At 38.4% G+C, this 25464-nt stretch overlaps 1 protein-coding gene and 1 non-coding gene across 2 annotated transcripts in view; both read left to right on the top strand.

The window, feature by feature from the left end:
- The first annotated feature begins 14294 nt into the window (after positions 1-14294).
- trnat-agu (transfer RNA threonine (anticodon AGU)) lies at positions 14295-14368 on the top strand. The gene has a single exon. It is a non-coding gene; the product is annotated as a tRNA-Thr (tRNA).
- Positions 14369-23804: 9436 nt separating this feature from the next.
- zanl (zonadhesin, like) overlaps positions 23805-25464 on the top strand; it is a 39894-nt gene continuing 38234 nt past the window's right edge. Inside the window, 2 exon segments of the mRNA XM_055058557.1 lie at positions 23805-23882; positions 24404-24426. Of these exon segments, the coding sequence (XP_054914532.1) occupies positions 23812-23882; positions 24404-24426 (94 nt within the window). The 5' untranslated portion in view covers positions 23805-23811.

The following is a 25464-nucleotide window of genomic DNA, read 5'->3' as shown; positions in this document are numbered from 1 at the left end:
CACACATGCACACGCATACACACAGAGGAGCCGTCAGAGACGCTGATGTCATCTGATGCTGTCTGGAGACGCTTCCTTTTTACTAACACACAGCCTTTCCAATGTCTCTACTGACTAAAGTATGACAGAGCACATGGAAAGTTGGGTAATTGTTTTTCAGCTTGAACTCGCACGCATCACTGTGCCCCTGTGAGTCATGCAGGAGAAATGGAAGGGAAATTTGTGGATTTTCTTTGTTGCTGAAAGTCTGAAAAGACATAAAAGTTGATGAACTGATAGTTTGGTGTCTGATAGTTTGGTGCTTTGTCATTCCATTCTCAAGGAAAGCACACAGCCATGCATTGAATTTTTATTTTCCTTCTTCAGTTATTACATTTTTGATGCATTTATTTGTTGGTAACATCAACAAATAAATCACCATATGTGATCTTTTAAGTAAAAAAAAAAAACACTGCCTACAAATAAAACATTAAAGTGCATTCAAATAATTTTTGGAGCATTTGATACTTAAGTTCAGGGATTTGTTTTTTCTTAACCCAAAACAGTTTTTACCACCTGGAATAGACTGCAGTGCGTCGCCTTTAACTAGATCCAGTAGAGGGGTGGCTCAAAACTTAACAGGCACACACACACAATAACCCCCACCATTCTCACACAGACGTTCACACCAACTCACCCAACGTAAACACACACAAAAATGGACGTCATATTCCCACTTGCACTCCCCAAACATTACATAACAGAAAACTGAATATTATCATAAAATAGAGGGAAAAAAACAATAAAAATACAGCAGCATTCATACTGACTAAATATACTATAACACACATGAGCCAACAATGTTTAAAAGCAGGTCCATTGATCATGTACTATAGTTTTTACTGAGTTGATAATGCTTTTATAATTAAGTTAGTGAAGAAACTAAAGAAGAGCTGCAAAAAATTTAAACAAAAACATCTCAGCAAACACATATAATCTGAGTAGCTCTCTCTGACAAATATGAATGTTTCTTGCTCTTTACATGCGAAACAGGCAACGAAGATAATGTAATATTCAGGTTGAGTTTCCCAACAACATGCAGAATCACATGCTAGAGACATGCTAAAAGGCTAAAGGGTTTATTTATAACAATTTTCACATAGAATGAGAAATGTGCTGATGTGCTTCTGTTTGTTCTTGGGATTCAGGAGCCATTTTGTCTGGAGGATGAATTATGCAGAATGATGAGCCGCTCTGACTAATTATGAAATTGTCCTGCACACAGTAAAGTTCCAAGAGTTCTAGTTATTTGTGGGGAATTAACTGTACTGCATCTGTGTTACAGCCATTTTATATGTTGTCACTTTGAGAATAATATGACTGAATGTGTCATAATGTTTTGTTGTTTCTAATATTACTCGCTGATACACAAGCGGACAGGACAGAGAACAGGAACCGACGCTCAGGACTTACCAGAATTTACCTGGAAAGGCTGATCACCATCCACAGCACAGTTCAAAGAAACCGGTTTTAACTTTGTCTCATCTATATACTTGTAAGTTTGACAAATAACTTACTGAACTTATTGTGTTTGTGGACAAACACAATAAGCACAACTCACATAAAGAGGCCTTAGTCCTCAATGCGGCCGTCACAGGGTCGATTCCTGGCCTGGGGATTTTTGTTGCATGTCTTCCCTCTCTCTCTTTACCTACGTTCCTGTCTTAGCATTTCAAATGAAGGCTACTAGAGCCGAAAAGAACTAAAAAAAAAAAGAATTGCAAATGCTTGGGAGTTTGTATTTCTGGAAGGAGCATGTTTTTACAAGCACAGCATGACTTGAACACACCATCCTTCCTCTCTTTTTAGTGAATCTGAAATTTGTTTATCAGTAAAAGACTGACAAAAACTGATATATATATATATATATATATATATATATATATATATATATCACACGGATTTTGTTCTTGCCATTGAGCTGGCTTCTCAGGACTTGCCTTATTCGTTGGAGGTATTTAGCTGTGGCTCCTTTCCTTGTGACCTCATCGAGGTTGCCATTTGCTTGTGGTATACCTAGGTACTTGTAACTGTCCTCTATGTCTGCTATTGTTCCTTCTGGGAGTGAGACCCCTTCTGTGTGGATGACCTTCCCCCTCTTTGTGACCAGCCGACCACATTTCTCTAGTCCGAATGACATCCCAATGTCAGTGCTGTAGATCCTGGTGGTGTGGATCAGTGAGTCGATGTCTCGCTCACACTTGGCGTACAGCTTGATGTCATCCATGTAGAGTAGGTGACTGATATTGGCCCCATTTTGAGTCTGTATCCGTAGCCAGTCTTGTTGATAACTTGGCTGAGGGGGTTCAGGCCTATGCAGAACAGTAGCGGGGACAGAGCATCTCCTTGGTATATGCCACATTTGATGGACACTTGTGCAAGTGGTTTGCAGTTGGCTTCAAGGGTGGTTTTCCACAGCTTCATTGAGTTTGCAATGAAGGCTCTCAGAGTCCTGTTGATGTTATACATCTCTAAGCATTCAATGATCCAAGTATGCGGCATTGAGTCATAGGCTTTCTTGTAATCAATCCAAGCCATGCACAGGTTGGTGTGTCGGGTTTTGCAGTCTCGGGCAACTGTGCGGTCTACGAGGAGTTGGTGTTTGGCTCCTCTGCTATTTACACCGATACCCTTCTGTGCCGTGCTCATGTGTTTATCCATGTGTTTGCTTATCTTGGCCGCTATGATGCCTGACATAAGCTTCCAGGTTGTGGAGAGGCAGGTTATTGGTCGGTAGTTGGGTGGGACTGGACCCTTTTGATGGATCCTTCTGGATTAGGATTGTCCGCCTTCAGTTAACCATTCAGGGTGAGTCCCACTTTGTAGCAGCTGGTTCATTTGGGCTGCCATTCGCTCATGGAGAGCAGTGAGTTTCTTTAGCCAGTAGGCATGATCATGTCAGCCCTGGTGCTGTCCAGTTTTTCATACCTGAGACTCTTTCTTGGACATCTGTCACAGTGATGGTTACCGGGGGTGCTCAGGGAGGTTGCTGTGGTCCTCTCGTAGAGAGATCATCCACTGTGCATTGCTGTTGTGGGACGCCTCCCTTTCCCATATGCCTTTCCAGTATTGTTCCGTCTCCAGCCTTGGTGGGTTCTGCTCTGTTGTTATGTTACCCTGCCCATTGAGAGTACACCTTAGCTGGTTGAGTGGAGAAGAGCCGGTTAATCCTTCTGGATTCATTCTCCCTTGTGTATCTCTTTAGGCGCTGGACAAGGCTTGGAGCCTCTGTTTGGCAGTCTCGAGTGCTTCAGTATGGGCATCTGCCTGTACTTTCTGGGTACTGGTCTTTTCATGCACCCTTGTGGAGCTCTGACAGTTGCTCACTTCCCTCCTTGTTACCTTGATTTTAGCCTCTAACGTCTTTTTCCATGGTGGGTATTGGGTCTCATGGTTGCTCTTATAGCCAAGTATCTCAAGGATCACTGATGCTGAGTTGTAGATCAGCTCATTGGTTTCTGTTATGGTGTTGGTAGGGATCGTTCTCAATGCTGCATTCACATTCTCATTGAGAATGTGAATGAGACTTTCAGATGGTACTTCACTCAGCCGTTGTAATTGGCGCCGGGGAGGCCTGGTTGTCATTCGGGTCATGATTCTCTCTCTCAGGTCAGCAGCTGTCTCGTTCAGCTCTGTTTTGCTCATTGGGCCGTGTATCCCCTCACTGGGTGGGGACTTGTAGTTAAGTCCCCACAGTCCTGACATCCGGGTTCCTCCCTTTTGCCGTAGCATTTATGTTGTATCTCGTCAATCTCAAGTTGTGATAGCAGTTGCCGTTTGCGGATGTTGGAACACTGAGCTACTAGTTGTTTAGCGCTTAGTGTTGACTGGGGATGTCGAAGTAACCATTCCTTTCCCCAGTCTTTGCATGTAACCCCTCTGACTAGGGTTACTTGAGTAGTAGCATTCCAACAGATCCACATTTTCATCTCTCGCCCATTTCCGTCTTGTTCCAGTAGCCCATTTGTCATCAAGGTGCTCTGGTTCCCCAACACCTGACGCAGACCTTGTTTGGCCGGGCGACGTCTGAGCCGGCATGTTATGCAACTTAGTATCTCTCATGGTATGAGGTAGGCAGTAGCTTGAAGGGTCTTGCCTAAGGACCCAGACTGGATTCGAACCCTGCCCTCTCGGGTGATATACTGATGCCTTATGTATTGAGCTATCCAGTCAGCTCAGTCAGCTCGTCAGGTATGGTATCCAGTCAGGTAATGGCGAACCAACCAGACATTGTCGTAGTGGATAACATCAGAGGAAAGCCGTTGTGGTAGATGTAGCAATACCAAGTGATTGCAACATCAGGAAAAAGGAGCACGAGAAACTAGAAATACCAGGGCCTCAGGAGGAACTGGAGAGGGCCTGGAAGGTGAAGACCACAGTGGTGCTGTGGTCATCGGGGCCCTCGGGGCAGTAACCCCCAAACTGGAGCAGTGGCTACAACAGATCCCAGGAACAACATCAGACATCTCAGTCCAGAAATGTGCAGTCCTTGGCACAGCCAAGATACTGCGCAGAACCCTCAAGCTCCCAGGCCTCTGGTAGAGGACCCGAGCTCAGAGGATAAGAACCACCCGCGGTGGGTGAGAAGGGAATTTTTTATATATATATATATATATATATATATATATATATACACTCATATATATATATATATATATATATATATATATATATATATATATATATATATATATATATATATATATATATATATATATATATATATATAGCTTGTTTGTTGGCTTTTTTGCTGCTCACGTTGCATTTTCTAATGTTTCTAACTTGTCAAGACTGGTCATATCAGTCATAAGGAGAAGAAGACTGGAACAGGGACATTTCATTACTCATTCAAATTAATGAACACGTGTCTGTCCAGGCAGAAGTAAAAACTCATCAACCTGGTGAGGAACCTGGACAGCTTGGAGGCAGAATAACTGATGTGGTTGTGTGACTCAATGCAATCTGCTGGGTTTTGTTAGATAGAAACACCTTTGAATAATTAACTGAGCCTGCTGTACTGTTTGACAAGGACAGCTGGAATGTTTTATGTCTTTTATTGTTGTTAATTGGCAATATATATATTTATCCCATGCTGCCATGTTGTCAATACACGTTGCATGTCTTTGCATGGACATCATGTTTTGGGGGAGAATTATTACCCCATGCTAATGCACCAAAATGCGAGCCAAGTTGAGAGAAAAATAATCAGCTTGACGCTGCGTTCAGGGTGTGGTGGTGCTTGCGCCTCTGTTGTGTGTTTAATAAAATTACAATACTTACATCACAGAGAAATCTCAACGAGAATGCGCCCTATAAAAGTTATGTTAATCTACTTTCTGTAGTCTAAATACAGGAGCAGGCGGTCTACTTTGTTGAGCAAAGAAAGAAATGAAACTGCAGAAGTTCACCAGACTGTAACAACACAATCACTTCCCAGATGATTTGCACTTGACTCACCCTGCAGTTCCAACAAGCAGCAACATGGAGCTGGACGATGTTACATAAAAGCTATAAACAGGAGAGATTAAAATGCTAATTCAAAGTGTCACCTAAAATCAAAAGCAGTAATACCTTAATTTATGTAATATATTGCATCTATTTTATGCTCAGACAGATACTTAAAGTTAATTAGTGGGGTGGGACCGGGCACAGACACTGTGCTTATGGGTTTGGGTCTGGTCGGGTTGGACATTTTAGTCCTAATAATAACTCCACCCTGTCCTGCACACTTACCAAAATGATTGCTGTGATTCTGACATCACAAATCCTGACTGGGAATCGATTAAGAGGATTTCACTGGCAAGGAAAGCTACAAGGCTCTTGAACTATCAAAATAAATCTTTGCTCGGACTAAGCCTAAAAGATTTCTTACTAAAAACGAAAAAATTAAATGGTACTTAAAATTTTTTAATCTATTCTTTCATACATGGTCTTTGCCTGAACCAGAATTATATTGTTTGCTCAGTTGTACTTATAATACACATTGTCCTATCTTTTCAAACGTGATAGCCTAAATTCTGCGAATTAAATAAAAAATGAAAACAAATCAAAATGAACAGAAACAATTTAAAAGGAAACCTTAATTTGAAAATAATAAACATTTAGGGGGCAGAATTATGTAAAAATTTGTGCTTTCAACACATTGAAAACTTTTATCTAATAATCACACTGGCACAGTAATTAATCACTGAGTCTAACTTTGTAAATTTAAAATATAAATATGCATGCAGTTGTGCAAGCCCCACCTGCTGCACTCTGACCAATTAATATGCAAACAATTATTAATTTTTTGTGAGTGTGTGTAGTAGAAAGCAGGTATCGTCTCCCAGAACTCAACAGTGACTGCGTTTCTCCACGACAAATAATAGATACGATTTTATTTTCTAGTTGTTGCCAATTGGGATTTTCTTTACAACATTTAGTGGGTATTAGGAAGTGTTTAGATATCATATAAATTTTTTTGTATGGTTTTATAAAATAATTTTGTGCCAAAAGTGACTTTGGCAACAAAAACAGAACAACAACAACAACAAAAAAACAAACACATTTTAGGACTGTGAGGTTGCTGAAGTTGTTGTCATTGTGTGTCAGAAAAGCACAAAACCTGACAGTTCATTTGAAGCCCTACAGATCAACAAGCAACTGATTCATGTAAGAAGAATCCTTTTATCAGCAGTGCTGCTGCAGCAGTGGTCACCCTGTTGCCCACTCAGTTCGCTTTCCCTTCATTGTCAAGAGAGATGATCAACATTCTTACTGTAACATGGAAAAACTTCCACATCCCCAAGGATCTGATAGATTCCATAAAAGGTTGTGAAGGGGAACTTGGTTGGTACCACCCACTCAAGTCTCTGTGTGTGTTTATTCACTGTCACTGTGACAGTTCTGCCAGACTTTGCATCAGTTCACACAATAAAATTGTGAAAGTGGTGCTTTAATTTTGTGCTTAATCAGTAATTAAAGCACTAAACTTTGCTTCTAGTCCTTGAAAGTTATTGATATTTTAACTGAATAGTTTTGTGATAACGTGTAATTCAACTTTGATTAGAAGAGTAAAATTTAGAAGAGGTTATTTACAGTTGAAACCGGATTTTAAAAAAAAGCATTAATAATAAGAACTACATCGTGCCTTTACAAAGCTGGCAAAAACATACTGAAAATATAGATTACAACGTTCTTTGTTTTAACTGACGACCATCTTGGTAGGCAGTTTCTCTGACAACAATAAACAAGCCACAACAATACTATTACTATTACTCATTTACAATTTTTGAATATTTAAATGAGTAAGCCTGATATTAAAAATGAGGCTTAATCAATCCAAACCAACTTTCAACAAGATTTATAAATCAATAGTTATAGTTTTTATCTTTTACTTTTTCACATTGTTTACGTCTATTTATTATAAATAGATGTATAAAGAATATAAATGACTGAACAAGAAAAATTTACTTCCCAATGCACAGATATTAAAAAAAAAAAGTTCTCGAGATTATCACATATGGCACATGTGTCAAACTAAGGGCCCGAGGGCCAAATCTGGCCTGCCATAGCTTTTTAAGTGGCCCTCTAGACTCCAAATTATAGCAGTAGGCCCCTGCAGTTTTTCATAAATAACTGCTAATTTTACAAAAAAATCAGCAGAGTCCCACATTTTTTATGACTTTATCAAAAAAATTTTCTCAAAATTGGCCAAAAACATCTGGGTTCAAGTGCCTGCTGTCTCAGCCTTACTTGATGTCAAGTTATAGTCCGTGACCAAAAGAGCAAATAATAAAACATCACATTTAACATCATATACTAGCGCAAATATCGTAAAAATGTGTAAGGAATCACACCATAAAAGCTGTGATGTTGATTGCAGAAAACCACAAAAACAATCACAAGATCCTGGATGGACTGATTAGTGTGAAAAAATGTTCAATATTATGTTATTTTAAGAAACACTTACTGAATGCTGAAACACCTATTTATTGATATTTTAACAACAAATTGTTTTTTATCAATACAATTCAATACAACAGGCCCTTCATGAATATTCAGATTTTTTATCCCGCCCAAAATGGAAACGAGTTTGATGCCCCTGATATTTGGGATAAAGACAAGTGAATCATGGACTATTTTGAATGTAAACAAGAATAAAAAGTAAGATATTTGGTGGTGGAATGATGTCACACCACCATGACAGGAAGATTCTGTGATTTCACTGGCGATGCAGTCTGTGATGTCATCAACTGCAGAATTGTATGTAACGCAACTCTGCATATTTTTCATTGCTTGCAATATCACTGACCAGCTCAGACGTACGCAAAGCTCTTTCTAATCAATCGTTTACCAATCGACAATTTTAGTTGTATTGTCTTGTATTTAGGAGAAAATGTCTCATCATATGCCGAGATACCACAGCGGAATGATGGGAGCCCATGCGAGAAGGGGAGTCCAGCAAGTCCCCCAAGTGAGGTTCCCTCCTCCACACACCAATGCCTTACATGGGGAAATTCAAAGACTGAGGTCCCTTCTGGAAATGGAGAGCGCCAGAAGATTTGAAGACAACCAAAAACTGGCCTGCCTGGAGGCAGAGCTGGAAGAGACAAAACTCCAGGTAAAAAGGCAGAAAGCTCTCAAAGAAATGTTTATCAACCAGGCCAAAGACACAAAGAGGGAACTTGAGAGAGTAGAGAAGTTCAGTGATCCAGCAGTCCTTAACGCTGTGGTCATTGCTTCCAAGGTTCACAACGATGTGAAATACAAGAAGAAGAAGCCCTTGCAACAAGACTTTGTGGAATTGAAGGTGGCCCATCTCCTCAGCCAGGAAGCATTTGTAGCTGAAATACAGTGTGAGAGAGAGAAAAGTCAGGCCCTCCAAGAAGAACTGGACAAACTCCAAGCTTCCTATGAGGAGCTGCGCACTAAGTGTGAAGCAGACGTTGCTCTGGTGGGGCAGGAGGCCGAGACACAAAAGTGAAGCAAGGCTTAGAGAGGAAAAACAGCTTGTGGAGAATCTAAGAGCTGGAAAGGATGATATATTTCAAGAAATGTCACAAAATAAAAAAGATTTCTAACAGAAAAACATCACAGTTTTCCAAGAGAAGAGGGGAAGACTCACAGAGCCAAGTCGACCTGGTTAAAGTTTTGATTGTAGAGGTTTCTTCAGAGGAGGAACTCCCAGGAGAAGCCTTACCAAATTGTTCCATGGATCCGGAATCCACGAAAGACACCAAGATCTTTGAAGAAACCATCCTGTAGCCTCTGTGTTCGGGGCGCCAAGGATCTATTTTCCAGTTTGTCAATGGGGAAAAATTCCCACTGACATTGAAAAATTCCCATTGGAATTCTTCAATGAGGGAAAATTCCCATTGACATTGAAAAATTCCCATTGGAATTCTTCAATGTCAATGGGAATTTTCCCCCATTGACAAAGTGGAAAATAGATCCTTTCCCAACCCAATTGGAAAAACGTGGGCAGCACGGTGGTGCAGCGGTTAGTGGTGCATCTTCACAGAGACCATCTGTTTTGCATGGTCTCCTCGTGTTTGCGTGGATTTTCTCCGGGTGCTCCGGTTCCCACCACATCTCCTAAAACATGCAGGTCAGGTCAGTTGATCACTGTAAACTGCGCCCAGAAGAGTTGAAGAAACTCCAGACATATGTGCAGTTTTATTGTTAAACTTGTAAAATGAGTTGAATTAGCCGTACGTTAGACATTTTCCCTTCGCTCTGTTAGTGGAAGACGGCTCAGTGCGGCAACACTCTGCTCAATTTTTATAGCAATGTGTTGATTTAAGAATTAAAATTTCTTAATTTAATTGTAATGATTTCTGTTTATTTTCGCTGTACTTGTGCTTTTATGGTTTATCCTTTAGCTTACCTTTTCTACCTACTTACCTTTCCTATTAAATTGCACTGAATTATAACTTCTTATATTGTGTTTAAATCTGTATTTTACAAAGGATTACCAAAAGGATCATGCAGTGGCGTTTTTAGGGCAACTGTGGCTCTGTGGGTAATGAAGGCATAATGTTCAGTTCACATGCACTTACATTTATCAGTGCTGATTATTTTGAGTTTGTAACATTTACTTAATACACTCTGTTGGAAAACTTTTTTTTTCTCCTAAAATTTCTTTCGGATGAGAAACATTAATGGAAATGAACTGATAATGCCACAAAAATGTCATCAGTTTAGTCAGAAGATTGAATTTCTCTAAAGAGAATTAAAATAAAACCTGACCTGACTGAGAAAAATGGCTGTAATCTTTTGACCAAGTGGTGCAAAAATAGTCATAATTAAGTTGAAAAAACAAAGAGAACTTCCAAAGAATAGTTTTTGTAGCCCAGTGATGTGTACTTTCATACTACATTGAGTGAAACATTTCAAGTCTTTAATTTTTGGTACTTTTGATGATTATGATGTGCAGACAATACAATTCTAAAATTCCTTCTCTCAGAAAATGTGAAGATTACATAAGGCCCTGTTCCTGTCCCTCTGCCCCCTTTGGAACAGATTTTTATCTTATCTGTGTTCCACAGACTCGGTGACACCGAGCAGAAAAATGCAGAAAGTGCGTTTCCAGATGCTGGAAGGTTTCTGGAAATGAATGAATCCCATTTTATGTAAATGTTGGGATGTTGATTGTGCTCCCATCTTAATTTGTACATTTCAAATATTGAGAACAAATTTTAATGTACATTTGCCAGGATCCTGTTTTAGAAGAGAAAGTGACTAAGCAGAGCTGAGTCCTGTTCCCTCGCTGATGAGTCACCGGCCTTTAAACCACAGAAAACTTTCCTCTGCTGTTTCTCCTGCTTTCCTTGGCGACCAAAAGAGAAGCTTTTCAGATCTGTTAGAGGTCAGGAATTATTATGTCATGCTTCCTCAAATAGCATCTTGTGTGATTGCCATCAGCAAACATTAATGCTTTTAGCAAAAGCGGAGGGAGCAGGGAGTGTCACTGAAAACCACAAAACTGCTTCTGTTGAACAGAGGAAAAGATCCAATGACTGAAATATGCTGCTATTGTGCTATGTGTTTTTACTCAACCTTACACACCCCAGGATTATTTAACTTTCCATGTCTCCCTAACCCGCCTTTACTGTGATGGAAAAGCTATTCACACTAAGAAAAAAAATGTCATGTAAACAGTGAAATTTTATCCACAGCCTCTGTAAAGGATGTTGGTGTTTTGCGGGTTCATTTCAAAGCAAATGTTTGCTTTCAGCCAAACTTCACGCCTCGTTGGCCTTACACCTACCGCATCATCGTTTCATTCTTCTCATTTCATTTGGTGATGATTCGACTCCACTGGCAGCTGGCTAAGCTGGAGCAGATACAGCCCTGGACTCTGAGAACCAAAGGTCCAGAGGCAACCTGCTCCCAGTCCCCAACCCCAGATGGTGAACAGAGGTATGGAAAGACCCCAAGCCTCCCTGCACCCACTCAGATGTGGTAACTCTGTTTTCTGGATGTGGGAGGATGCTCTCCGCCCCAACTCTCAGAGTGGGATCTGGAATACAGATGTGTTCGCTGTGGTGGTTCATCTCCTCCAACAAACATGTGACTTCATCTGCACAACAATGTCCTGCTGTTGATTCAAAGCCAGCCCAAGACACAAACAAACCAAGCTTTGGGAGCCCAAACCATGAGCGGCCGCACATAAAAGCTTGAATTTGAGCAAGAAAGCAGTTTCAGCATAGGCTCAATTTAAAAAAATTTAACTTTAAAATTTTTAATATAAGATTTAAAGGTTGTATCAAGTTTACTTTGAACAAGTTAAAAGTAGAATCTTTGTTTATTTTCTTAAAATGTTGTAAAGTTTGAAAGAGGATCAAAAAACCCTTTGTGGTGGTGATGAGCTTTAGCAACCAGAAAACAAAGAGAGTTTATAGCTGTGAGACAAGAAGATCAGGACATGGAACCCAGTGGAGAGCAGCAGAAGAGCAATCAGGTTCTGTATGTTAACAAATACATCTCAGCCAATAATAACCAATAACCATAACTGCTTTTAGGCTCTTTCCCAGAATCCTTGTAGTAAGAAAACTGGAGTCATTCTGCTTAAGGGTCCTGAGTTTAATCAACTTTATTTGGTCATTTTGTTGTATGCCACTTTTTAAAAGTCAATTAATGCAAAATCATTTTGCTAACTTTGCAGATTGCAGATCAACTGCAATCTACTAAATTAGATAGAAAACTTTCAAAACTAGTTTGAGTAATGAACTGAACTCAACAATATTGTTTGATAAGAATGTCAATCAGAGTAGATCTGATTAGACTTTTTCAACAAAACGGCTTGAGATGACATGTTTTGTGAAAATAATTGAACTGAATCATATTTGAAGTGAACTTTATTTCTGTCTGCTGTTTGTTGAGTCTGTCAAACGTTCTCCATGGTGGACCTGTTGCTAATAAACTCTTCTTTAACTCTGAACTCATGATACGTTAATGGAAACCATCACCACTGTAACACATTGCACCATCAGCCCTTCTGACCAACACTTTCGTTCTGCCGTCCAAAATCAACCTTATAGAGGTTGATAGGCCTCTATAAGTTGAGTTTAGTCATCGGTAGACGAGTGCATCGTCGTTTTGCGCCTGTCGTAGGGTGGAAACCACCTCATGCCTGTTGACAGTTGGAGGAAGGCTGTACAAGACAACAACACACAGAAAAAAAACAGAAACACATCTCAAAACGTTTTTCCATTTTAACAGACTGGCACACCAGTCACAGAATATTACAATATTGAGGTCTTGCCTTATTTTATTTTAATAATCAAAGAGACAACTGGATGATTCAAATCAATGTATTTTATTTTTTTAATTCTGTAAATACTACTATAATGCAGATAACCCTTTCTGTTGTTCTCCTGCTTCACATCATGTGGGTTTCTTTAGAAAAGAAAAGCTAACTTGTGAGGTGGGGATATATTTACAGAAGGACGTTACATTTTTTTGTTGTTAGTTACTTGACAAGACAGATAATTAAAAGAACATTATGTTTCTTCCAAATGATGACTGTTGTACTAATAGAGTAAGTATGTGGTTAGGGCACAGGAAGCCAAAAAAAAAAAAGCCTGTGTTTTGGATAAGAACCAGGAAGTTACTCATGGAAAACATAACCTCTACACACTGAAGATGTGTGTGCTTCTATTTAAAGAACACTGATGAATAGAAAGTTGAAAAGTTCCAGTATTTTCAACCTAAAGGGAGAAAAAATAGGGACCTTTTACGGTCTCTAATGAATCACAGATGTCTCTGCTCTCCATGACAACATGTTTTGTGTGTGTGTGTTCCTGCCAGGAGGAATTTCAGGATTGGGCCTTTGGGGATTTGGTGGTGGAGCGCTGGGAGAGTGATTTTGCCATAAAAAAAATGTGACTAAATATAGTGCCATGGAAATGGATTTTTATTGCTGATAAGTTACACAATTGTTGTACGACCCTAATCGTCTTCAATGCAGTCACATGTCATTCAGGTACAAGTTTTTACAAAGAAATGCTTTCAGCTTAGAAAGTTGTATGCCACTATAAAACAATAGTATATGAGGCACTTTATTATGTTAACATGTCCAATGATGTTTTAAGCAAAACTTTACTTGCATTTTAATCTAGATTTTCTTAACAATGATCTATTATTTTCAATTATATTCTTATCATATATGGAATTATGAATAGATTTGCATATTTAAATGGCTGAAACAGTTTTTCTGCATTGCCCAGTGTGCAGATGTTACTTTTACTCTTTTAGTAGAATTATTGGGACTCTTTATACAGTATTTTTAAAAAGGTCTTTATTTATTCCATTTACTCCTAATCATTAAAGGCTTGGTCGTCTGTCCCGCTATTTTTATTGGCCATATTTAAAAATTCTCATAATTTTATGAAAAGAAAAATCCTGATTACAAAACGGGAGTTCCTTTCCAGGGCCATCACACCTATATTTAAGATGCAGTAACTGGTATATCTGGTTAAAATATGATACCTTTTCAACATCGATGGTGAAACTGTGATCTTATTTTAACCAGCAACATCTGGAGGACCAAACATGGCCGCGTTGACGGCGAACGTAAACGTTTTTCATAATGTAGACAGAGCTTGTCAACGAGCTGACAGGACACTGGCGAAAGTAACGATAACGGTATTTAACCGTAGGAAGAAAATAAAACCGCGAAAAGAAAATCAACATCATAAAAATGTACAGCAGCCGGAACCACGCTGCACTGTGAATGTTGATAAGCCTTGCCCTTGTCATGTGACGACAGCGGCGCCGTGGCTTAGTTGGTTAAAGCGCCTGTCTAGTAAACAGGAGATCCTGGGTTCGAATCCCAGCGGTGCCTTTTCCCTTTCAGAGTTCCTTTTATTTATGTATTTGTGCATTGTGATTGCCGATTCTTCATAAATATTGAAAACCAACTCAAGAAACTGTTCTTTTCAATAAAAACCTTTTCTTAATAATAGTTTTCTTTTTATATAATAGAACATACTTTTTGACTGCTGTATGCTGTATTGAGGCGCCACCTTCTGGAGTCAGTCGAGAAAATAAATACACTCAAAGCAGATTCTGCTTGGCTGTTAGTAGATTCTGAGCTTTGACTTGCTGCAGCATTAAGAGCCTTAATTAGCGGTAAAATATTGAAAAAGATGTTTTACCATTAACTCCATTTCCTGTAAATTCGTTTCTCAGACAGCCAATCAAGAATAACATTGAGATGAAATTCCCTCATCGGTGAACGTCAGTGATATTAGTAGTTTTATGAGATGGGAGACTTCCACAATTAGTACTGCACAACTCACACACATACACGCCCACGCACCCACCCACCTACACACAGACACACACACACACACACGCACACACACACACACACACACACACACACACACACACACACACACACACACACACACACACACACACACACACACACACACACACACACACACAGAATGTGTTATCTTTCTTGTGGTTCAAGTCCATTAGCCAGCCAAAGATCAGCAGGGTTTAAAAAATCTGACCTTTGTCTTCCTTGTTATTTTCACAAAGTGTGAGCTGTTCAATATCCATCAGAGATATTCTTGACGGTACAAAGACTAAACACCTTTCAGCATTCCAGGAAACGCATTTTCATCTCATTGCTTGGAGTTCCATTATGAATCGGTCCAAAGTTTGTTCAAACAATCAAAGTTCAAAACCTTTAAGTGAAAAAGAACAAACAGACTTAAGTAGACTTTACTGATATAGAACCTTATCAAGAAAACATAGCAAACCTTTGTGGTTTCCCAGAGAGCAGCTGTTCTCTTTCTCCCTTTTTCTCTCCTTATCTTACTTTCTCTCTCGCTCTCTTTCTCCCTCTATCTCATTCCTTCACTCAATTTAGATTTAAATGTATTTTCATTTGACATTTTACAAAAGAATGTGAGAGGACTCTTACAGACAGCACAGTAAGTTTGCATTAGTTTTTTTTTTTCTTTTGAAAAAATAGGAGTGTAAAACATCATCATCCTCCATAATCAATGGGAAGATTTTTCCACAGCTTTACAGGAATCAGTCCTTCTTGTTTTTGCTGAGTTTATTTTTTTCTGCTATTGCTATTTTGGTGATTTTTCTTTGGGAATGAGATCCAACTCTTTCAAGATGGAAGATCTACTCGCCATTAGCCTCATCAACAGATCCTCTGTCGTATTCAGGTGACATGTTGACAAAAATCAAAAAGATTATTTGAAGCCAAAATCTCGGAAGGCTATTAAAAATTCTGGGCAAACAGGAAACCTGTCCTGAGGTTTTGGTTTATGTTATGCAGAAATGAAACCAGAATCAACACTTTAAAAGATTTTCCATCTTATTGTGATGTTTCTCCCATACATTTCAACTGAAAAACCAAGAAACCAATCAGGAGTAAGCTTAATAAAAAAGCAGCAATAACTTGGTTGCATGAGTATGGAAACCCTTTAGTTGTTGTTGCTATTAATAATCCTAGATCTGAATGCAGAAAAAAAATAAAACAGAATCATATTAAATGGATCAACCCAGAGAAATAATTTTGAAATAAAAACTCTACAGTTACTGCAGGACTGCAGACAAATAATGTCCTCACAATTTGATTGATTTGTTGGACTTTTGAATGATGGCATGAGCAAATATTAATAAAAGTTACATATAGTGTGCTGATCGACTTCTACCAACAAGTCGGAAGGTTGCAGTTCGATAAAAAGTGGCTTCAACAAAGAAGCCAGGGTGTGAACACTTGTGTTATGTAACCAGGTTATTGCGACTTCTTTGTTTGTTGGAGGACTTCACCTCCAGCCTGTCTCCTGAATCGCTTTATTTTAAGTCTTGCTGTGTCAAAATTCCAGTTATTCAGACTCTTTGCCAGCCTACAGCTGCAACTGCTTCAGCTTCTCTTTGAGTTTTCATTTGATTGCTTATTAAGGATTTAACCATATTCTGTTGGTCAGTTCAGAGTTATCTCTGTCTCAGAGAGAGGACAGTACAGCTGCAGAGGAGGAAGCTGGGGATTTGGTGGTGGAGTTTTTCATACAGAAACAAGCAACATTCAGAAAATTGGTGATTTCAGTTCTATTCTGAAATAAAACAAAAAAAGCTGCTTTGAAATATTTATCTGTTTATCTGTCAAGTTTTATTTCTGTTTGTTGAGCTCAGTTTGTGGTTCACCTTAAAACATAACATGTCTTTTTTTCTTTGTCAGTAAACATAAGAAAAAAAGACATGTTTTACCTTACGTCTTCAAACGTTTGCCTTACGTTTGAAGACGTAAGGCAAACGTTTAAGATCGATCTGTTCTCCTTTTACATCTTCAGCACTAACTTTTATGTATTGAAGGTCCAAACAAACATGAAATGAAGCCAAAGTTAATCCAATGAAAACAGTAACACCTCCTTAAGTAACAGCATGACATCTGACGTTGAAAACTACAAATAGGAACAGTTGTCAAACATTTTTTATTGTTTGCGAGTGCATGTGTGGGTGTGTGTGTGTGTGCGCTTTTTTTCTTGCCATGGAAGGTACCAAGCTGACAAAGAGGGGCTTTGTTTTATCATGGGGCCCAAAATGCTGGACCCACTGGACTTGGGAAACCACTCTGAAGTAGCTTTAGATGATCTCCTAACATGCCTCATGTTTTTTTTTTTTTTTTTTTTTTTTTTTTTTTATTTGTGTGTGTGTGTAGTGTGTGTGTGTGTGTGCGTGTGTGTGTGTGGGGTGTGTGTGTGCGTGTGTGTGTGTGTGTGTGTGTGTGTGTGTGGGGGTGTGTGTGTGTGTGTGTGTGTGTGTGTGTGTGTGGCGGGGTGTGTGGGGGTGTGTGTGTGTGTGTGTGTGTTACACTTCACTTTCCGGTATGCAGTGGGTCTGCTAGCACAAACGAGCAACATTTTTATGATTTCAACTATGTTTGAATATTGTTTTTTAGAACAAAACAACAGCACAGAGGACAGGAAGCGAACATATAACACTGACTCATGGGACCACATTACATGCCTACCTGCACAAGCATCAAATTAACATCAATAAGTAGTTGACATTCAGTTTGAAAAAACATTAAATGAACTAAGATGCACCCAAATTCTACACCAAAGTCCAGCTACAGAAAACAAGCCAAGTAAAGACTTTCTTAACTTCAGATGGCCTGTCGCCATATGCCAGACATTGTTCATTCTCTGTTTTCAACTATTTTAAAGGCTTAATGTCTCCATTGTTCTGACAATTCCACTCTTCCACTATTCCAGTTCAGTTAATGAATCAGTGAACTGATCGATTCATGAATGAGTCATTTCTTCAGGCAACAAGTTGTATATCAGCCTTCGCTACAAAGGACAGCAAAGGTCACCTACTGTTATTTAACCCTTTAACTGTCGCCCCAAATACACTTACGTGCAAGTCCATGACACCAGTTTCCTTGTGACAGTTTGGCTGTGAACTTCAGAAAAAAGCTAGAAATATTTGTATTCACTCTCACACACTTAATGATGGGATAAATAAACACTGAATGTAAAAACTAAAAAGTGAACTATTTTGAACATTCATGTGTTTAGACTTGATCAGCTGACTGTACCACATCTTTAGGCTCAATTTACGTTATATCCCATTGACAGCAGTGGGAGGAACAAAATGTCCAGAATTAGTAAAGTCCACTACAGGAAGATCTGCAATCCTCACAAGATTTGTCCACACTCATGTTTATACATTTAACCTCTGAATACAAATTCAGTATTGAGTAGGTGTGCATAATAAAGTAGCTGGTGAATTTATCTATGTTTGTTATCAATTAAATAAATACATATTTTTGTAGCATGAAAAAAACACAGCAGATAAGATGCTGTTTTTCCTTTTTGGATATTTATTTGCTCGGCTGTTAGTAGCTTGAAGGTGATTCGAACCTTAACGGTGCAAAGGATGTGATCAGGGAGCTGTGTGTTATGATCCCTTAAGATCTAAATGCTTTGACAGCTTTTGCTCAATAAACCCACAGCAGAGTTGATCATGGAACAAATAACCATGGAGATCTTGTTCTTAGTCACAAGACATCACAAAGTGCAGGAGTAGCAAAACTTTTCTCCAGAAACTTCCTTACAGATTCTATTGAAACTGAAGATATTATCTGGAAGATTACTAAAGGTTATTAAATATGAAAATATAAAGTTAGCCTTACTGAATGTATACATGCTCCTGTGACTCCAAGTGAACCTTGTTTTATATGATATCCAGTTGTGCCTCAACAGATTACATGATCCTGTGAGGGGAAATAAATTGTTTTGTTGATGATTTGGGAATCATGTGGAGCCACAATGTGGCTTTTTTGGTGATACTTTTTTAAACATCTAATATTTTAACAAATTTTCTCAGCACAGAAATATCATGATAGAAAAAAAGTTATTCTTGTACAACCACTGAATTGTAAACCAAAAGGTTTACAATTCAGAAGCAGAAGCAGGACTGCTTACTGCAGGACTGCAGACAAATAATGTCCTCACAATTTGATTGATTTGTTGGACTTTTGAATGATGGCATGAGCAAATATTAATAAAAGTTACATATAGTGTGCTGATCGACTTCTACTAACAAGTCGGAAGGTATCATCTTAGAACTAAGGTATTATCTTAGAACATCTTTTGCTAGATAAATAATGGAGTGTTTAATAATGTTTTACACATGAAATTGTATATACTTTTTAGGACCTCATGAAGAAGAAATTTTACATTTGTATGGAATATTATGGACATTTTTACCTGTGATTATGTAATTGTGCTCGTTTTAGTGGGCCATATTTTTTTGCCATGCCGTTGAACTGAACGACTGAAAATAATAAAGGTAATAGTTGTAAAACCACTTGACCTGACCTGCAGTCACCACACCCACACACTGATCTCTGAAACTGCTCTATCTCATCAAATAAAATAGTCACACAATTTTGAGATGATGGGTGGAGGAGGAAGAGACACAACTTTACTGTGAAATTACATGACAAATAGCAAGTTGCTTGGAAACCGTTTGCTTAAGAAATCTGTCATTTATAAAAATAAAAAAAAGATTGTTCTTTGAATCATTCAGGGATAACCCTCCAGTTAACTATTTCCTTTTAGACAAACAAGCTAATGTAAACTCTGAATTTATTTATTGTGGGACATATTTATCCCTGTGCGTTATGTATGTTCTTTTTTTTTAACAAGGCCATTCTACCGATCTGAATGCAACAGATGACAAGCAGAAGCAGATTTATTGGGTGGGAAGACGCTTCAGACGCTTCAGATGCTTTTACTGATTCTAATGTGAGAGTCAGTTAAAGCATCTGATGGTCAGAGACTTAATGGATTCAGTCCAGAAGAGATTAGAAGTTTTTTTTTAGAAATAACAAAAGTAAACTGGGATTTGGCTATAGATGACTCTTTCCCTGATATGTGTTTGTTGACTCAGCAAAATGGTGACAGAGAGAAATGACTCCTTGGATACTGAAGAATTCAAAATATTGATGCAGAAAATCAGAGCTCAAATTAAATGAGTTACCTAAAGCTAAAAAAAACACAGCAGATAAGATGCTGTTTTTCCTTTTTGGATATTTATTTGCTCGGCTGTTAGTAGCTTGAAGGTGATTCGAACCTTAACGGTGCAAAGGATGTGATCAGGGAGCTGTGTGTTATGATCCCTTAAGATCTAAATGCATTGACAGCTTTTGCTCAATAAACCCACAGCAGAGTTGATCATGGAAAAAATAACCATATGGAGATCTTGTTCTTAGTCACAAGACATCACAAAGTGCAGGAGTAGCAAAACTTTTCTCCAGAAACTTCCTTACAGATTCTATTGAAACTGAAGATATTATCTGGAAGATTACTAAAGGTTATTAAATATGAAAATATAAAGTTAGCCTTACTGAATGTATACATGCTCCTGTGACTCCAAGTGTACCTTGTTTTATATGATACTAAAGGTATCATATAAAATCCTGTGAGGGGAAATGAATTGTTTTGTTGATGATTTGGGAATCATGTGGAGCCACAATGTGGCTTTTTTGGTTATACTTTCTCGGTACTTTTTAAAGTGGCAAATTCTCTAACTTTACAAGAACTGCATGAGGCGCTGCAGAGCACGGAAAGTGGCAAAGCTCTAGGGATAGATGGCTTTCCTGTGGAACTTTCTAAATCACGCTGCTCTGTGTCGGTCGTCCTCAGTAACAGTGCAGTGAGGGGAAAGTGTTGCAGAGCTCTGCTCACTGTTGTTCATAACAAGGAGAACATTTATGAAATCAAGAATTAGAGACCTGTCAGTCTGTTATGTGCTGATTATGAGATCTTCTCAAAAGTTCTGGCATTAGACCAGACGGACTGACAAACAGGCTGCAGGTGTGAGCGGAGAGAGAATGAAAATGGCACAAGGAGCGAGTGAGAGCACACAAAACAGAGGAGCTAGGAAAATAAATCTAAGGATAACAGAATAGATAAAGTAGAACCACTGAAAAAGGACTGAACTAAAGTAAAACAGAAACAAGGCTGATGTAATCCAATTAAAAAAACTAAGGAACACAATAATAATGAAACTTGAATGAAAAAACCCAACATCCTAACACTGTCTTTCTTTTTTAGTCTGTTATAAATGGCGGTTCTTTCAGCCTAGCGCTGTTGTTTCCAGATAAGCAGAGCAGTATAGGTTTCACCGCTGATGGAGTGTCCTAGAGTTCAAAGTGTAGGTGGAAAATGAAATCAGTCCTGTTGCTGTGGGAACCAAGAGTTGATCACAATTTGCATGAGCGAAACACAACAACAAAGATGTTGAAAATGATAACGCATGGATCCAACATAAAGCAGTGATCAGGTGAATGAAAACCTGCCGGACATGAACGTATTCCACTTTAAGGTTTTGTTAAGCTGAAACAAAGGAAGCGACTGATGAACCGCTGGGATCCACCGTGTTCACATTCCCCTGAAAGTATTGCTTTGGTGGGCAGGTAGCCACATTCAACCCATAAAAGAATAGAAAATCCTGCCAAGGCAGTGAAAAGCTTTTAATCTTTGACTCCAAGGTCTTTCATTTCAGCTACATCCACTGTGTTATATAGCTAATGAAGCACTATGCCGCATTTTACTAAATTAAAAAGCTAAACTTATTGACCTTGTAAAACAAAAGAATAAATCTAGGACTATTTTTAGGTTGGCTAATTAGGAATTACTAAATGATCAGCAATATTATTGAGTCACTTTCAAAATGTCTGTTATGCATAGCTATGAATATCAAAAAGAGTAATGAGTGCCTAATTACTCTATTACATAGCACTTTATCAACACTTTTCACTGAAGTAAGCCATTCTAGCATACACTATCCAGTGGCAAGCTACTGGGTAGTCTGACAGAAGTGAGGCTTCTGTCAGACTGGTGACACCTTGACCTCTGACCTCCACCAGCAGACAAGGCGGGTGAAGCATCCTGAGGTGGAAGAACTGAACTAATTTCAAAATAGCTGTCTTGTTTAACAGCAGCAGTAAATTCAAGAACATTACATTGTGGTAAAACATGGCAGCTGCTGCCAACTTAGTGCCATAAAAATTCTGAAGTATGCCCAGACAAAATGAAGCAAACGGGTGGGATGTCAAAACTTTCTATCTGAAATCTGGAAACTCAAAAAATTAAAACGGAATGACAAAAATAAATAAATAAATAAATAAATAAATAAATATTAATAACAACAACAAACTTCGGAAAACTATCATCATCAGTTGGACCAAAACAGAACGAACACAGTTTCTCAACAGTTTATGGCTCCTGGAAATGGAATGATTTTGTGAATGTGAAAAAGGAGATTTTGAAATCTATCTGGAGTAAATTGGCCAAACAGACCATCGTTTCCACGGCACCGCTGGTTGTAGCTCCTGTCTGTGTTTCAGGAAGTTACACGCTTTGTTACTCTTCCCTAACTTGAGCATCAGAAATTGATTAGCATATGATGAATGATTTCTTTGAAATTGTTTAAATCAATATCAGTTTCAATTTGACATTTTTACAATGATAATAGTTTGGTAAGTTGCTTTCATGTACAATGGTTGTATCAATGTAACTTAACTCAAAAATCAGTATTACATTCAATGTGATGAAAATGAGGTACTGTGGCCCTTCGGCGTCACCATAATGCGTCATCTCACCCTTCTTCCTCTGTCACATTATCCGTCTTTATCTTCCTCCTTCATGGTGTCCATTAATTTTTTTGTGTAGTTTTTCTAATTTCCTCCTACCTGGAAACCTCTTGCTGAACATCTTAATTATCTGATCCTTGATATACGGGCCCATTAAAAAAAGGAGAGCATGAAAAGGATTTTTCTATTGTCAGACCACCTGCGTATGTTTTGATTTATTGAGTATGACAGTAGGCAGTTGCACCTTGAACAGATCTCTCACACACCTCACTGTCTCTCTGTCCTTGTGGAGAACCTACAGGACCCTCAGATGCTTTCTGTCAGCCAGTAGCATTGTTCCTGTGTCGGCTTCTCTTCATTATCCCTTGATCCACAGAGACACTTCTGTTTCTCTGTAGTTCTCCATCAACGACCTGATAACAAACATCAGTTCTGCAGCTCTCTTTCAGCATGAAACCACGCCGTTACTCATTGATCGCCTGCTCCTCATTGATCGCCTGCTCCCTATGAAGCTGGTTCTGTAAGGGTTTAAGCTGTGTACCTGAAAGTGTTCCTGGTCTTCTCTCAATATTCCACTGGGATCAGTGATAGAAATTCAGAGTAGCTCCATCTAATCCTCATTTATGCTTCATTCTTTGTCCCAATCTATATTATGCCAGTTAAGAAGAATAGAATAGTAAAAGAATTATATTTCAGCTGTAAAATAAAATAAAATAAAATATTTATTTTGACAGGCATAAAAAATATCAGCGCAGTTAAATCTTGCATTATGTACCGAGAAATAAAAATTTTCAGACAGGAAAAAGGTGTTCCTGGGATCAAAGTATCCTTTTTATTACACAATCAGAACTTTTACAGTACACATTCTTATTGTGAATAGCACTTGATGGGCATCCCCACCCTGCTCCTGAACATTCAGCAAGGTCATCAAGTAAACACACTGACTCACACCCAAATTCAAACCCAAAGGGAACACACCCTTCCCCTATCACTCACAGTTACTTATTTACCCATTTTGCAACATCATGTACAGTTATTCAGCCTCTGCACCACCCAGCTATACTGTGTTCCACGTGTTGGTTTACACTCTCTCATCCACTATATATAGTCCCCCCATCAGACACTGTCTTCTTATGCTGGTCATCATGGAAAGATTCAAGTTACTGGTTTTGCTCTTATCAGTGTGTGGATGCACAGCACGAAAGGCACAGCGAAGGTTAGTTATCATCATCAAAAATATGAATCATCACATTTTCAGAAGTAACCACATGTAATAATTATTGTAATAATATTTATTGCCTAATAAATGCCATTTTTGAAAAGATATTTCATTATTTTGTTTTCCCAAATCTTGTAATGCTTGGTCTATAATTCAGTTTTTCAACTCCTTTGGAGGGGTGATTTAATAATATTTATATTATTTATATTTGTTTATATGGTGCAGTGACCTTTAGGATTTGACTTCAGCCATTTTTATTTTCTTATTTTTAATTTTTTTGCCAGATAGAATTGTTAAATCTAAAATCTAAAACTCACTACATTTATTTACTTGAAGAGAAGAAGATAGTGGACACAACTAAATGCAGCTCAAATGTTTTATAGTGTGGGATTGTTTCCAGCTCAGGGACATTTTCTTACCCAACAGACTCTGCTGATTCCTAGAAAAACACTGAAAATCCATAAAAATATTTAAGACTTTAAATTGAAATGATTCTTTATTCCTTCTTTCTTTCACAGTCTGCAGAGAAACCAGAGAGAAGGTATGTGGCATTTGATTTTCCTGTTGTTTCTTACGTGTTTTAACTTGTCAAAAGTAAAAGGTTTTCCTATTGTACCTTTTCATTTTTCATAATAAATGACCACTGATATGTGTCGCAGCTTGTGGTACTTTGCATCTGCAGCACCTCAGTGTCCTTGGGAATATCTTAGGCTTTATCTATTTACTGCTTCTTATCTTCAACATTTTCACCCTACCTTGTTTTGTCGAACATTCAAGACATATCAAGACAAACGTGAATCATTTTTAACAGTGGATTTTTTTTGCATGTTTTTCTAACTGTTGATTTGATGTAGTTGGGTTTCGGTCGTGACCAGGGCCTTTCTGTCCGGAGTCTAAATGTTTTCCTCTCCGTGCTTGAGGTTTCTCTACGGACTTCAGCTTTCTCCTACCCTTCAAAATCATACAGTTAGACGTGATGTGGCCCAATGAACAGAAAGGTTGTTCTGTAATCCAAACATATCTTTGAATCCAGTATCCTCCTGCCACATGCCGGTGTCCCAGGGGCAAGGCACTAAACCCCAATTTTCCTACCGATTTGCTGGTTTTTCAGAACGGCTTGATGAATGGTGCCAAGAGTGAAATGGACTCCATTGAAGTCCATTTAGCATTTAACTGTCTGCTCTAAAGGCCCTTGTTTGTGAGAATGTGGGTGGATGCTTCTCTGCCCTGTGTTCCTGTCTTCTCTTTAGAGGGATAGTAAATAAATTTATTAATAACATTGAGCCAAATTAAATAAATACATAGAAAAAATACTGTTTGGATTTTCTTTGCTGCACTTAATCCAGTTCAAAGAAACTGATTTGTATCCTTTGCACTCTCTTGGTTCGGTGCAAAAGAGATTGATGTATATATAGTTTTTGTGAAACTTAAGTCTGCAAGGAACCTCAGACACAAAATAATCAACTGACCTTCAGTAATAGAATAGAATAGAATAGAATAGAATAGAATAGAATAGACATTGTCCATCAGTGGTGTTATTTTAGTCAGATTCTCCCATTAGGAGCTTTGAGTTATCACA

The sequence above is a fragment of the Poeciliopsis prolifica genome, unplaced genomic scaffold, assembly GCF_027474105.1.
Source record: "Poeciliopsis prolifica strain line A6 unplaced genomic scaffold, Auburn_PproV2 SCAFFOLD051, whole genome shotgun sequence".
Classification (NCBI taxonomy): domain Eukaryota; kingdom Metazoa; phylum Chordata; class Actinopteri; order Cyprinodontiformes; family Poeciliidae; genus Poeciliopsis; species Poeciliopsis prolifica.
This window is presented reverse-complemented; position numbering and strand designations above follow the sequence as displayed.